Source organism: Fusarium fujikuroi, chromosome FFUJ_chr01 (genome assembly GCF_900079805.1).
Source record: "Fusarium fujikuroi IMI 58289 draft genome, chromosome FFUJ_chr01".
NCBI classification, from domain to species: Eukaryota; Fungi; Ascomycota; class Sordariomycetes; order Hypocreales; family Nectriaceae; genus Fusarium; species Fusarium fujikuroi.
Genome location: NC_036622.1, coordinates 805,542 through 820,953, shown reverse-complemented (window position 1 = coordinate 820,953; position 15,412 = coordinate 805,542). Strand labels below are relative to the sequence as shown.

The 15,412-nt window shown below is 49.0% G+C and overlaps 5 protein-coding genes; 3 read left to right on the top strand and 2 right to left on the bottom strand.

Moving 5' to 3' along the window:
* Positions 1-437: 437 nt before the first annotated feature.
* On the top strand, positions 438-2,267 carry FFUJ_01810 (related to PHO89-Na+/phosphate co-transporter; the record flags this gene model as incomplete). XM_023574573.1 has 3 exons in its annotated part: positions 438-902; positions 956-2,021; positions 2,074-2,267. 3 exons carry the CDS (start codon positions 438-440, stop codon positions 2,265-2,267), a joined length of 1,725 nt encoding a protein of 574 aa, XP_023423787.1.
* Positions 2,268-2,793: 526 nt separating this feature from the next.
* On the bottom strand, positions 2,794-6,341 carry FFUJ_01811 (uncharacterized protein; the record flags this gene model as incomplete). XM_023574562.1 has 3 exons in its annotated part: positions 2,794-5,353; positions 5,405-5,659; positions 5,710-6,341. The coding sequence occupies 3 exons, from the start codon at positions 6,339-6,341 to the stop codon at positions 2,794-2,796; spliced, it is 3,447 nt and encodes a 1,148-aa protein (XP_023425470.1).
* Positions 6,342-8,477: 2,136 nt separating this feature from the next.
* FFUJ_01812 (probable flavin-containing monooxygenase) lies at positions 8,478-10,509 on the top strand (the record flags this gene model as incomplete). XM_023574550.1 has 5 exons in its annotated part: positions 8,478-8,642; positions 8,694-9,173; positions 9,220-9,460; positions 9,515-10,294; positions 10,349-10,509. The coding sequence occupies 5 exons, from the start codon at positions 8,478-8,480 to the stop codon at positions 10,507-10,509; spliced, it is 1,827 nt and encodes a 608-aa protein (XP_023425443.1).
* Positions 10,510-11,081: 572 nt separating this feature from the next.
* FFUJ_01813 (probable translation initiation factor 3 (eIF-3) zeta subunit) lies at positions 11,082-12,859 on the top strand (the record flags this gene model as incomplete). XM_023574539.1 has 2 exons in its annotated part: positions 11,082-11,170; positions 11,224-12,859. The coding sequence occupies 2 exons, from the start codon at positions 11,082-11,084 to the stop codon at positions 12,857-12,859; spliced, it is 1,725 nt and encodes a 574-aa protein (XP_023423786.1).
* Positions 12,860-13,459: 600 nt separating this feature from the next.
* On the bottom strand, positions 13,460-14,427 carry FFUJ_01814 (uncharacterized protein; the record flags this gene model as incomplete). XM_023574528.1 has 2 exons in its annotated part: positions 13,460-14,320; positions 14,371-14,427. The coding sequence occupies 2 exons, from the start codon at positions 14,425-14,427 to the stop codon at positions 13,460-13,462; spliced, it is 918 nt and encodes a 305-aa protein (XP_023423785.1).
* Between the last annotated feature and the right edge of the window lie 985 nt (positions 14,428-15,412).

Here is a 15,412-nt window from a genome sequence, read left to right as displayed (position 1 = left end):
GAGAGGGTCTCCAGTTTCTTCAACGCCTCCCGGATGTGTTGCTACCGTTCAGAGAAGCCAATTGCTTGCTGTAGAGCCGGTTCGTGCATGTTCCAGCCCTGTTCTGTGTTACGCAGTCACACTCGCACTCTGAGGATCTGACTCTTGGCGTACAAGAATTTCTGTGGCAAGCCCGGGATGTTTGATGTTAATCCTAGCTCGAGGTCCTTTTCTTCGGTGGAATCGTCTTGGCGATGTCTTGTCTTGGCTCTTCTCTTGGGGGGCGTGTGAGTAACTCCATGGCCCACGTAGAACAATTCTTTCTTTTCTTCTCCACCAGCTGGAAAAAACTTATATATACTACGGAAATGTCTCGTAGAAGCTGAAGTCTCCAGACCCCTCACACATCCCCCCTTTCCTTCTGAACCTCTTCTTTCTATTCGTACTGCACCGCTGAAATGGCAGTCTTCGCTCAGTACGACTACCTCTTCGCGGTAGGCACTATCTTTGCCTTCCTCGATGCCTGGAACATCGGTGCCAACGATGTCGCCAACTCATGGGCTTCATCGGTATCTTCCCGATCTATTAGCTACTTCCAGGCTATGATCGGTGCTAGTATCATGGAGTTCACTGGTGCTCTTGGTGTTGGTGGCCGTGTGGCTGATACCATCCGAACAAAGATTGTTGATGTCGAGGCCTTTGACGATAGCCCTGCTCTTCTTATGCTGGGTATGGTCTGCGCAGTTGTTGCTTCTGCTAGTTATCTCACCTTTGCTACCCGTTGTGGTTTCCCTGTGTCTACTACCCATTCTATCCTTGGTGGTGTTTTGGGTATGGGTGTTGGTGCCCTTGGCGGCTCTGGTATTACTTGGGTTGGCTACAAGGAGGACGGCTCTCTTGATATTCAGCAAGGTGTGGTTCAGGTTAGTACTCAACCACCATCTCACACCCACATTCACTAACTCATAACTTGCAGGTATTCCTCGCCTGGATTATCGCCCCTATGCTTTCCGGTATCTTCGGTGCCAGCATCTTCCTCTTTACAAAATACTGCGTCCTCCTCCGCAAGAGCCCTGCTATTAAGGGTCTTATCCTCGTCCCCTTCTACTTCTGGGCCACTGCCTCACTCATCGTCATGCTTCTCATCTGGAAGGGTGGCTCTTACGAGGTCAACCTTACTGAGGAGCAAATCCCCGGTGTGATTGTCGCCGCTGGTGCTGGTTGGGGTCTTCTCATGGCCATTTTCCTCGTCCCCTGGTTGTACCGTATCGTCATCAAGGAGGATTGGCAGCTCAAGGCTTACCACATCTTCCTGGGCCCTCTCCTCCTCCGCCGTGGTCCTGTCCCTCCCACCCCCGACAACTTCCAGGGTGTCGTCCGCAACTTTTACGAAGGCCATCTTACCCGCGAGGAGCTTGAGGAGCGCCGCACTCAGCGTGCTGCTGCCCTTGGTGAAGATCTTGAGGCTGGTGGCAATGACAAGAAGGTTATCACTGAGCAAGCTACCGAGGAACCTGCCGTCAACCCTTACCAGCACAAGTCCATGATCGGACCCAAGCCTGATGCTCCTTGGTATACTGGCGCTTTCATGTGGTGGGCTTTCAAGTTTGCCATTCTCCACGGTGTCGATAAGGATATTGTCGGCTCCCAGAGCGAGAAGTCTGTTGTTGCCGGCGATGTTGAAGAGATTCACGCTCGTGCTGAACATTTCGACAACCGCACCGAATTCCTGTATACTTTCCTCCAAGTCATGACCGCCGCCTCTGCCTCTTTCGTCCACGGAGCCAATGACGTTGCCAACGCTGTCGGCCCTTACGCCTCTATCTACCAGATCTGGCAGTCCGGCGCAGTCCCCGGAAGTAAGGCTCAAGTTCCCATTTGGATTCTCGCTTTCGGTGGAGCTGGTATTGTCCTTGGTCTTTGGACATATGGTTACAACATCATGCGAAACTTGGGTAACCGTGTGACACTCATGTCTCCTGCTCGTGGCTTCTCCATGGAACTCGGCTCTGTTATCACTGTCATCCTGGCCACTCGTCTTAGTAAGTTATTCCACAGACACCTTTTAACAGCATGCACTAACAAGTCTTGCAGAGTTGCCTGTGTCTACTACTCAATGTATCACTGGTGCCATTGTCGGAGTCGGTCTCTGCAACGGAGATTGGCGTTCTATCAACTGGCGCATGGTTGGATGGATCTATCTTGGATGGTTCATCACTGTTCCTACAGCTGGTCTGATCTCAGGTTGCTTGATGGCTTTCATCACATATGCTCCTAACTGGAACTAGAGAAAAGATTGCGATAGGACTGTTATGATTTTATGCTGAATGGCGTTTGGGAATACGATACAGAATATACCAATTTTATGATGCCAAATTGAACACATAAGCTTGCACATGCGACTTCTAGGAGAGGTAAAACTTGGGATCTGTCTCCCATGACAAAAAGACTTAGGTAAATTGAGGCAAGTTAAGTATAATTTTAGTAGGTCTATACATCAGCCTGCCTTTAGCACTTTGACCTAAGGTTAGAGGTGTTTTTGCTCCTCAAGGGGCTCTCTGAAGTATCATCACATCTTGACTGCGCAGCTCATATAAGAAAGAGACAGGTTACTTTTATTAAAGGAATGGCTATCTTAAATGATGAAACAATGTACCTAATCCCTCCTCAACCTGTCAACTAGACGCAGCACCAAGTACTGAATCCTTATCATGTACCCAGGTAAAGTGGTTCTTTCGTGTCCAGTGACACTGGCCTTCAGATTGTTGTATTCAATCTCATGCCTGGATGGCCTTGCCCTCGTTTGGGAGCGCATCAGTTGTAGAGTCGAGCGAATCGCACGGAGCGCTTCAGGGGCTTGTGCTTCTTCTCATCTTCCTCGACGTACTTAGCAGCCCATTTCTCAACGGTCTTCTCAACAGCCTTCTCGACCGTGGTGTCGTCATAGGGATCGGAGCGCTTATCGTGCTTACCATGCTCGGTGGATTCAGTAGTCTCAGCGGTCTCCTCCTCCTCCAACTTGAAGATGATTATGAGGGCCTTGCGGATTTCTTTGTCGATGACCTCATCGAGAAGCTTCAGAACCGTCTTGATGGCGTGTTCGACCTCCTCATCTGAAGGGCTATCGCCCAGATCCTTGAGGGCCTTGACGAAGATCTTGTCGGCAACCTTGACGATATCCTGGATAGCAATAGTAAGGGTATCATAAATGAGATCCTCATCAGGCTTTGCAACACCTTTGATCTTGACGATGCGGCGGACGATCTTGTGGAAGTTATCTGCGAATACCTTCTCGATGACCTCCTCAAGCTTCTGGAGGAACTCGATGATAGTTTCAGTGCTAGGGTTCGCACCGGTCTTCTTGATAGCTGTTCGGATGGCCTTCTCGATTTTGTCCAAGATTTTGTCCTCAGCTTCCTCAATGTACTCTTCGACCTTGGCACTGTTGACGTCAATCTCAGTAGCCTCGCTAGGCTTGGACTCAAGAGAGCGCTTGTGGGCACCCTTCTTGCCCCAGTGGCCGACTTCAAGGAAGAAAAGCTTCTCTTTGAACTTGCGCTCATGAGTGATGCGGGCATCCCAAAGCTTCTCCAAAGCCTCGTGTTTGGCCTTTTCCTTCTCACTCTCCAAGCTCGCCTTCTTGGCAGAATAGTGAGAGGACTTCTCGAACTCGGTGGTGGGCTCGTGCTCATGCTCCTTCTGCTCATGGTCGTAGTGATGCTTCTTTTCAGGCTTGTCCTCATGTTCTTCATGTTCCTCATTCTCATCATGATGATGCTTCTTGGGCTCATGCTCGTGCTCATGCTCATGTTCCTTTGGGTGCTTGTAGTGGTGCTCCTTGTGCTCTTCCTTAGGCCCGTGCTCCTTATGCTCGTAGTGCTTAGGTTCGTACTCCTTGTGCTCCTGGTGACCAGAGTGGTGTTCCTTTTCAGGTTCCTCATGCTTGTACTCCTTGTGCTTGTAGTGACCAGAGTCGTACTTCTCCTCAGGCTTCTCGTGCTCATAGTGCTTGTGCTCCTTCTTGGCGAAGTAAGCGTGGTAGAACTTGTTGAGAGCCTCTTGGAAGTGTCCCTTCAAAACCTCTTTGACCTCCTCCTTGGACTTGTAATCACCATGCTCGGAAGCAGACCTCTTATCGTGCTCATGCTCATGCTCATGCTCGTACTTGGGTCCGTACTTATACTTATGCCCGTGCTCTTTCTCATGCTTGTACTTATCCTCTTCGGAGTGATACTTGTGCTTAGGATCGCCCTTGTGCTTGTACTTGTACTCGTCCTTCTTACTGGCCTCTTCCAAAAGCTTCTTGTGCTTCTCGGCCTCGAGCTCACTCTTGGATGCCTTTTCCTTCTTGGAAGCATCAATGTGAGTGCGAGAGTGATCGGACTTTTCCTTGTAGTAGATGGTAACTGGATCCTTGTGCTCAGATCGCTTGTAGTGGCCGTAGTCGTACTCATGGCTGTAGTGATGCTTATGAGGATCATGGTGGTGGTGACCATGGTGACCGTGGTGGCCATCATGATGACCATAATGGTGCTTTTGAGGATCGTGATGATCATACCCATGGTGGCCATCGTCCTTATAGTCGTAGTAAACATGATGCTCCTTGTAGTGGACATGGTCGTCAAAGTGCTTGTGACGGTGCTTGTGAACATGGTCATGAGCGTGGCTGTGGTTATGTCCATGATGATGTCCGTGGTGGTGCTTATGTCCATGGTGTTTCTCTCCATCTTCCTCGAGCAAGCCGCGAGCATGGTGGTGGTTATATCCATCATGGTGCTCAACATGATGATGCTTGTGATGCTCATTGTGGTGATGCTTTCCGTCGTGGTGCTCATAATGGTGGTTTCCATCATGATGCTCGCCATAGAGATGCTCGTAAGGATCATGGTGGTGGTGACCATCGTGGTGACCATGATGATGACCGTCATGATGACCGTGATGCCCATGGTGATGACCGGGATCAGCGTGGTGGTAGTGATAACCGAAGTGCTTAAAGTAGTCGTCCAAGAAAGCATTGAAGTCGCGGTGGCTGTTGGGATCATAGTAGTGATGGAGCTTGTAGTGATCATGGCCATCGTGGTGACCGTGATGACCATGGTGATGACCGGGATCGTGATGCCTGTGACCCTCGTGGTGGTCATGATGGTAATGTCCAGGATCGTGGTGCTTATGGTGGTCATGATGATCATAAGAACGGGCATGATGCTTATGATGAGGGTCATGATGATGGTTCTTATGGCGGTGATCATGATGGTGATGCTCCTTGTGAAGATGACCGTGGAGGTGACCGTGTCTGTGTCCATGACGATGAGCATGGTTGTGACCATGGTTATGGTGATGCTTATGGTAATGCTCATGGTGATGCTCCTTGTGCCTGCAGCTGTATCAGTACTGGGGAAATGAAAGGATAAAGCGGGGGTAGTACTTCTCTTCTTCCTCTTCAGTTTCAGCCTCCTCCTCTTCCTCCTTCTTGTATTTCTTCTTCTTTTCCTGTTCCTGTTCCTGTTCCTCAGCCTCCTCCTCCTCCTCCTTCTTCTTCTTGTACTTCTTCTTTGCCTCCTCAGCCTCTTCCTCGGCCTCTTCCTTCTTCTTCTTGTTCTCCTTTTCTTCTTCAGATTCTTCGGCTTCGGCCTCTGCTTCTTCCTTCTCCTCAATCAACTCGATCTTCTTGTGCTTGTACCTGCTTGATGTTAGGTGAGGTGAGACATGCTGATTAACGGGTCGACTTACTCCTTGCACTCAGCGCAGGTGTAGCTGACAACGAAGTACTTCTCGTTGATATCGGGAGAGCGGCTGTAGAGCTCGTATTTCTTGTTCCCGTGGGAAACGGTGGCCTTGACCTTGATGTAAAGTCTCCAGCCTCCGTTGTCCTCGAGGGGACAGAGGTCGCCGTAAGAGCCGCCATCCGAAAGGGAGAAGAAGGGAACCAAGCACTTGGCCTCCTTGTAGTCGTTCTTGGCCTTGCAGTGGTCGCTCTTCTTGTTGTACTTGAAAGAGTCCTCTGTGGGAGGCTGACCACGCTCGATGTAGACGGCTACATCTTCGTACTTGTAGTGGTCGATATGCTTGAAGTTGAAGACGATGCCGTTGTCCTTGAAATCGAAGGAAACCTGAGTCAAGGCCTCGTGGGGGGCGCAATGAGATGTGCCGACACAGAGGTCCCAGGAGTTGCCGGGCTTGTAGTCGTTCTCAGGAAAGACAAATGTCGCAGGGTCGGGAACCCATTTGTGCTTGCCATCCTTTGAGCATCCTTCAAGAGAGCGATGCTCTTCTTTACCGGATTCAATCTTAAAATGGGCAAGCGACTCGTGGGCGACCACCCCGAGGGCCCCGTTGAGGGCGTAAAAGAGGGATGTTCTCATCTCTTACTCGAACAGAGTGCAGAAATGAGAGGGTAACGAATGAGGTGAGAACTTGATCGGTTTGATGAGACTCATCCTTAGAGATCCTCCAACTCTTTTGTACTTAGACTCATCTCAATTGCTGAATCTCACATGTGTAAGGAGGAGGTTGGAAACATGATGACGCCGTATTCATGGCGATATTCAAAGTTTTGAGGCTTCGGTGAGAAGTATGTCAAGCTTCAGAATGAGGAGATATTGCATCGAAGAAGGCTTTGTGGATCCATGACGCCCCAGCAACGTCGCCAATGAAAGTGAGGGTGAGAGGAAGGGCTTCAACAACAAATCGTTCCTGATGTTTAACCAAACTGTTAAATGAAGCAAGGCCATGAAGTAACTCTAATTGTTTTCGTGAGTTGCTTCGGATTACACTGCTCAGGTCGACTCGATGAATTGTTATGTCCGTGATTGAACACCATGATAGAAATTGAGACACAAAAACAGTTCTTTTAGTGACCTTTCTGCTTCGACTAGACGTTGGGACGATACTACAGCAGTTTGACATAGGAGCTCATTGTCGAGGAGAATGAGACTTGTGTGGCACATGGCTAAGATGTTGGTGAATATCCATCGCGCCATTCTACGAGTTCCACATCATATGGCCTCCGGGTTGCTCAGGAACAGTATCAATTCCCTAGGCTCTCATCCCTGTCCCAGTTCCAGTTTCCGTCTCTTCGTGAATGCGCGTATGAGTTCCATGGTTCTCTGGTCACGTAACTCATTCGAAGATTGCATGTGAGAATGCAACATGAGGTGATCTCGAGGCTATGTTGAGCACATTTGCGTAATTGACGATGATAGGTCGTAGTCAAATAACGAGGTCGGTCCGGCTCCAAAGTTGGCTGCAAGATGCATATCGTCTTGCGGGAAAAGAAGCCCAATAGTTGTTTGACGATGCTGAAGAAAGGAGTCGTCGATGATACCTATTGATAGACTTTTTGCGTTAGTTCCTGAGGCTCAAGTGAGGAGTACTTTGTTGGGAAAGTTCGATAGGTCGGCACAAGGGCAACATGCAGGAACGGAGATAACCTAGCGATTCCTTGGTCTAGAAATGACAGAAAATGTTACATAAAACGAAGGATCAGACGATGGAATACGAAATTTAAGCATCCTGCGGGTTCGCGATAAGCTTTAAGCTTGAACGAGTGCCGAGGCTTTTTATTATTGAGTTTGACGACAAATCGACGATCCATTGTTTTCCCCACGGCGTCTTTGTCAATTCTTACGGACTCAAAGTAAACAATGAGACAATAGCTGCAAAGAACAATGATCAGGGAAGTCCCAGGTGGTGGTCATGGGTTCCCTTCGTAGGAGGCCTCATCTAGGAGGGAGTAGGTAGCACTCACAAGTAATGCTCTGGGTTCTATGTCAGCAAACGTATTCGACATTTACGTGAGAGGCAGTAGAAGGATTGCGAGCGATGACTACCTGTGTACGAGTGTTCGCAGAAGTTGGCGTGTAACGTTATGCGGGAGTGAGCACCCATGATTACAGTTGAATGAACTGCAATGGGATGTTCAGTCACCAGATATATGAACAATGGAAACGTTTTGAACACAAGGCTTTGACGGTGAACATTCAGAGAGACTGTTAAAAAGTTGTGTGCCATGAAATATCTATCGTAAACTATCCAGCCGCAGGGCTTTTCAAGCCATAGAATTTACTACCACACGAAACTCGCGATGCCCTCACTTTTCGCCTTGTCACTCTTCTAATGTCGGTAATATATAGGAAATCTATTACTTTGATTAAATGCCCTTCAATAACGAAGAGTACTGAAGTGTACCAGTGGATTCGACTTGCATACTGTTCAAGTCCACTCCAGAGTGAACATGTCGCTGTGTACTAGCACTCTGCATTTGACACTGGCAGTGGCAGCGTCCAGCCTGATTCACCAGGAACACCGTTTGTAGCATGTTTACTCTTCAATGGTTTTATTATAATTCTCTACTCTGAAGATCTCTTTCATCCATCTCTTCATCCTACATCAACAGCCAGGACAAAATCTCATTGTTGATCATCACCATCTCACTTTCTACCAACCATAACCTTCTCACAACTCTTTTGTATCATCACTACCTCCCAAGACAAGTCACCATGAAGGTAGCTGTCATTGGCGGTGGTCCAGCTGGACTAGCTACCCTTCGATTCCTCGCTCATGCCCATGAGTACTTCCCCATTCCCCCTATCGAGGTCCGACTCTTTGAAGCCGAGTCCCAGATCGGCGGCACGTTCTCCTATCGTGTCTACGAAGATGCTGAGGTAAGTTCTCACCCAGTTACTTTAATGAAACATATGCTAATCATATCATAGCTCGTCTCTTCGAAGTATCTCACTGCTTTCTCCGACTTTCGTCTCCCAGACGATGCCCCTGACTTCGTTACCCCTGAAGTATACGTTCAGTATCTCAAGGACTATGCCACCAACTTCGACCTCTGGCCCAAGATCGAGTGTAGCACAAAGGTTGAGAAGGTTCGTCGTGGACCTAACGACATTGGTCATGTCATCTCTCTGCGCAACAAGCGAGGTGCCTTTGATTGGGAGTGCGATGCCGTCGCTGTCTGCAGTGGAATCAACGTCAACCCAGTCATGCCCAACATCGAGGGTATCGAACGAGTTCCCAAGGTCCTTCACTCATCCCGTCTCAAGTCTCGAGATCAGTTCGGTGAAAACACTAATGTGTACATCATGGGTGCTGGCGAGACTGGCATGGATCTTGCGTACCTCGCTGTCACTTCTGGCGCAAAGACTGTGACACTCTGTCATCGCGATGGCTTCTTTTGTGCACCTAAGGTATGTTATCACACTATCATTGTAAGAATCAGCTAACAGTTCATAGATCATCCCTATCCCTCAAGCCTTGGGACGTTCCACACCCACTGCCAATAAGCCTGTCGACACCTCTGTCGCTAGCCTGTTCGACACAGCCTACGCGCATCCGAAGCTTCAGAAGAGCCAGCTTCTCTGGACTTACTACGACAGCTGGATTAAAATCATGCATAAGTTCATCTCAGGCACCGAAGAGGGTCCTGATCAGTGGGTTGGCCAGATGAGCCCTGACCGCAAGTACATGGATTCGAGTAAGTATCTCCCTTTTCCACGATCTATAGACATAATGGCTAATATATTAATAGTCCTCCTCTGCAAGTCCGACAAGGCTCTGCCTTACATGAGCGTCGGCAAACGATCCCAGTCTTTGGGCAACCGTATCCGATCTTTCTTCATGAATGTCAAGATTGAAGACACTAAGGGCAAGAAGATTGATGTGATGACTTGGCCTACCAGCATCGACCGAGATGGCAACATGCAGTTCGACAACAAGCTTCCGAGTGACTCGACCATCCCGAAGGAGCAGCTGAAGCCCGATGTCTTGGTCTTTGCAACTGGCTACACTCGAGATTTTCCTTTCTTGGACAACGACTACCCAACTGTTGCTCAGACCAACATTCGAGAGATCTACAAAGAAGGAGATGTGACTCTTGGCTACATTGGATTCGTCCGTCCTTCCATTGGAGCCATCCCACCCCTTGCCGAGCTTCAGGCTCAGCTGTGGGTTCTTCACCTGCTCCAGCACAAGTACCCTAAGGAGGTACCTGCTGTCCGAGACTCCAATGCCATTGAGTCTTATGACCTTGACTATCGTCTTCACCCCCGAGGCAACTACAGTTTCTACGAAACCAAGCGAGCTGTTGACCATGAGAGCTATGCTTACCAGCTCGCTCTCGACATTGGTTCCGCACCCAAGGCCCGTTCGGTCATGAAGAAGGGTTGGAAGGTTTTCTATACCTGGGCCATGGGATCCAACTTCAACACTAAGTTCCGAATGGTCGGTCCCTGGAAGTGGGAGCAGGGCGCGGAGAACATCATGCGAAACGAGTTGTACAACATTGTCAAGCGCTCCGGCGGCTTTGTCTGTAAGTTTTCCCCCATGCCTCCCTATTTGAAACATATACTAACTGATTTCACAGATCTTGCGACCTACACTCTTGTGCCTCTATTTCTTTTCGGAAGCATGAGCATGGTCCTCTATGCCTGGTACGGTATCTGCAACTATCTCGCCTCTCTTCTTGGCGGACACTCTGGATCTGCCACGAACGAAAGGAACGCCCATGACGACCGAATTGCGTAACTGGATATTGAAATCAGATTTTGACTTTGAGTATGAAGCCACGAGAAGTTTTGAGCACATGAAAGGATAAACCTTGGGTCGTTTGCGATGTTGACTTACACCGAATATGAAAGGTTGGTTCGAGTCTTGCAAGTTGTCGTTGGTTTTCTGTAGACTAGCGAGTCTTTAGTACTACGGAGTAGATCTTTTGTAGAAGAAACCAATAGACAGATGAATAACTTGTGATTTATGACGGTTGCAACACATGCAGCTGCTTCAGTACATGCCTCACAGTTTCACGCTAATCAGGACCTTCAATCCAGTGCGCATTTTCAAAACAAGTGTCATTTAACGTGAATTTCCAGTCCATAAGTTTCTCGTGAGAATGAAATAAACTGGTCTGAAAGGCTCTAGATATACGAAACCTACCTGAATCTTTTCATTACTTAGACGAGGGACCCTTGCTACCGCGATCTCGGTGAAGATCGGAGTGTGGGGGCCGTGGCGGGGCTCACCGAGGTGAGGCTGGCTTACCTTAGTTTTTTCTTCTTTCCAACCCAGAATCGCAAATCGTACTCGCTCCAACAAACGCAATGGACAAGGAGACGGTACAGCCCAATTCATGGGTAGCCCTACGGCTCCCCAACGAGACATATCGCGTACTACAGGTCGTACCAAATACGTAAGCCAATCGTCATTTTCCCACTCCCTCCCTGCACGACTGACTTGCGATAGGACAATCTCGCTGGGCAAGTATGGCTCATTCCCAACAAATCTGATCATCAACCGTCCGTACCACTTCACATACGAGGTCCAAGACAAGCGCGAGGGAGAGACATTTGCGCGCCTGCGCGTCGTGCCCGCTAAGGAGCTCAATGCCGACGACTTGGCCGACACCAGCGCCGAAGTGACAGAACCAGCTGAGGGAGACGATGTTGTTGCAGCCGCAGATGGTGAGGAGCTCACTCTCGTCGACGAGAGCGGAAAGGTCCTCATCCGATCGAATCGCGAGATCATCGACGACTCGGCCCGACAGACTCTCAAGCCGGAAGAGATCGAGGAGCTCAAGCGCAAGGGCGCATCGGCGGGCAAGGAGCTGATCGCCAAGCTACTCCTGTCGCATACGGCCATTGACCAAAAGACGGCGTATTCTCTGGCCAAGTACAAGCTCCTCAAGACGAAAAAGTATATTCGACGGTTTACCGTGTTACCTCTTGACGTGCCGATGCTAGCGCAGTGGTTGCTGGAGGACCGCGATGCTTCAAAGATTCTGGAGATGAGGCAGGAGATGATGGCGCTGGTCGGTTGCTGGGCTGATGTTCACTATGGAGGTGTGGCTACCGAGGATAATGGTGCTTCACAGGGCGGGAGGTGGTTGGTGGTGGATGATACGGGTGGCTTGCTGGTGGCATCTTTGGCTGAGAGGATGGACATCCTGCACCCCAAGCTTGAGGAGGAGAGCGCGGAAGATCCCGCTGCACCAGAAGTCACAGAAACCAACACTGCTCCTACAGACGAGATGGACCAAGACCAGCCACAGACAACAGAAGCAACAGACCCCGAACAAAAGCAGGAGAAGAAGCGATCTTCTAAGCGAAGCGACTTCAACGTCCCCTACGTCAACAGAAACACCCTCACCCTGATCCACGGCCAGACCCAGCCCAATCTCGCCCTTCTACGATACTTCAACTACGACGCCGCAAACGCCAACCCCTCTCCGCCCTACCACCCCCTCGACACCAACCTCATGGATATTTCATGGCTGCAGCTCCTGTCACCCGAGGAAGACGACGCATACAACAACAAGCCACCTGAGGCAACACCAGAGGAAATTGCGACATGGAAGACGAACCGTAGAGGGAACTATCACCGCAAGAGAAGAAGGTGGGCGCGTATTCGGCATGTGGTCGACACAACACGCGCCGGAGGATTCTCTGGTCTCGCAGTTGCAAGCACCATGGATCCCATCTCTATTGTCCGTAGCACAGTACCTTTGCTAGCGGGTGGCGCCCCCATCGCTATTTACTCTCCCACCATCGAGCCCCTGACGCAACTGGCCGACTGCTTTAGTGTGGCGCGTCGAGCCGCATGGGTATCATCGCCTCCCCCAGAGGTCGAAAGCAAAACAGCCGAAGAGCTTGAGCGCTGGGAGGGCAGTGAAGAGTTCCCCATTAACCCTACGCTTCTTCTCGGTGTGACTATCCAGACTAGCAGGGCACGACGATGGCAGGTCCTTCCTGGGAGGACACATCCTTTCATGATGGGCCGTGGTGGTGCAGATGGATTCTTACTCACAGCATGGAGGGCGGTGCCTGTTGAAGGTAAAATTGAGGCGAGGGGAAGGTTCAAGAGGAGAAAGCTAGATACCTGAGTTGAAGAGAGGCTTTGGATCAGGGATGACTTGATAGCGTTTGTATAAGTAATCGTCCAACTGGAGCATATCTAGGTTGACAGCCATCACATCCGGTTCACAAATCCATTCGATATGATTAAAGCATTTTGGCTTCTTTTAGTTGACGTTCTAAGCTTTTCTGGCATCTATTTACTACTGGTCCCTTCAGAGCCATCAAGGTAGTATACCAGGGGTGAACTTGTATCAATGAATCAATATTTATTGAAGAAGCTGTAGCACTGCGAACCTCTTGTTCATATCATTGAAGAAACAGGATTTTGAATGGCAATGCGATGCTGTCGCCCGACCCAAGCTCACACTGCTATGAGAACAAGCATCTCTTGTATGTGTGCCTGTAGTGCCTTGCAATCGGACGCGTTTTTGCGATATTTAAGGGCATCCTGCCACTCACTCTTATTCTTGTCCAACTGCAAATTCGAATAGCACGACCCATATGACTGGAAATTGGACTTGGTCTCGAGGTCCTGTTTCATCTTCTCATTTCTGCTGTTCATGCTTTGACGGGTGATGGCACGTACGGGCCATGGCCCTATGGAATTCCGGCTCAGGAACCTGCTCCTAGTTTTTCCCTTCAAAGTCGATAGCCAACAATCCCAGATTCTCGGTTACTCGGAGTGGTTTCGAAAGAGATTCAAGATTGTCGAAATCCCGATAAGGGTAGCAAAAGTGCAGAGTGACCAGGGCTGCCACCGGGAGCTTGCAGAACTTCTTGACGGCTTTCATCCAATCATCATAATGCTTATAGGCCAACGTCCAAGAAGCAGGGGGATCTTGGTCAACGCCAATTTCTTGCCAAGCCATCAGCTCTGGTGCTTGAGGGAGACACGTGGGGTCGAAAATGACCAGTTTGATTTGGACACATGGCACGATGGGCAAAAGGCGTGGTAAAAAAAGGGTTGAAACTAAGATATTCGCAAATCGAACCAGCGACTCAGGTGAATAGAAAATGAACTGCACTCCTTGTAGGAGTTGTACTTTCTGGAAGCTGGGGTGCTTGACGGACATGATATCGAACGGAATGGCCGTTCCGTTCTCTGGTACGTTGACTTCGAGCATGCCGAGCTTTGTTTTCCTTGGATAACCGTATTCATCTTCCTTCAAACAATAATTTCTATAATCCACGTAAATATGCTCAACTTGATTTAGGAGCCAGAATCCGAATACTTGAGAAGTGCCTGGCTTTGCCAACGTTCTCAAGACTTCGGGCGTCATCGGGGAGACTACTGCTCCAGGGGGTATATGCTTATATGCTGTGGCAGAGACTACGGCCCCCGGGGCCACATCATGCTTCTTGTGTGCTGCGATAGGATGTGTTGGACTAGAGGATACCTCTATGCATTCTGCTGTTTTGGTGGGCGTGTCTGGCCGTTTTTGTTGACTTTGCTTGTGCTTCTTCGTGCTAGGTTTTGCAACCGCATTCTACTCGATCAATCAGATATACAAATGCGTTGATGAGCAGAATGACTTACCGAGTAAAGCGGCCTACTCGACGGCTTCCTGGTTCGTTCAGGCCGAGCTACGTACATGGTATTGAAGAGTCTTGGAAACGTCGATGGGCCACGATGGAGCGATGCCGAGAATCGTCAGTTACCAATGAGGGAATAGCAAATGGAGATGAATATTGTGATGATGAGACTTTGGAACTCAATGTAGAATGTTGTATTGTCTTGAAACTGAGGAAGTGCAAGAATGAAGTAGATGTGCGTGTGGAAAAGTGAAGGAGAAGTAAGTGCAAAGGAGCTTCAGGGTAACAGAAGCATCAGTCGGTTGGTCTTGCTTCCCAAACTCTACAACATCAATCCTGAGAATCACCAAGACAATGGCATTTTTAGAGAGGCTCTGGGTATATTTACAGCGCTGAAGCACCTCATTAGCCATTAAAGCACTCTCAGTTTCATGTATGTGCATTGTTTTAACTCATGTTTGCTATTCTTCTCCTAGCTATCGTCCCCTCCATCATAAAACGTCAATGAACTCGTTTTGTTTACATGCCATCCTCGCCTCCCATGGTTCGACATTGGGCATACCTAAGTACCAAAGACACATGTAAGGGGATTCTGAGGCTCTTATCACGCAAGCGCCTTCCACCCGATTTTCACCCCAGCTTCTTGAACTCTGCCGTGAATTGTTAGCCAAGCTACCTTGCTGAGAGGAGACATAGCCATCAAGACTAACAGAGGACAACGCCCAGAGAAATACTCTGATAACTTAGTATATTCATGATCTACGTTTATCCAGATCAAGGTGTGAAAAAAGCTAGTCTAAAGACCTCTTAAGTCGACCCTAAATTTATCTAATTATCTTTGACACTTAGGATAGAGACTCCGAAGTCTAGTACATTCTGAGACCAACGAGACAAATAGTCTGAGAAGCGTATATATAGATTATAACTAGTTGTGAATTACATAGCATATTATTAGAGTTAAGCCAGAAGAATATAGATATAGCGCCTTTCTAGGAACAGATGGAGTGCTACTAAACTTGAACCGTTCTGTGGCCATATATAAGTGT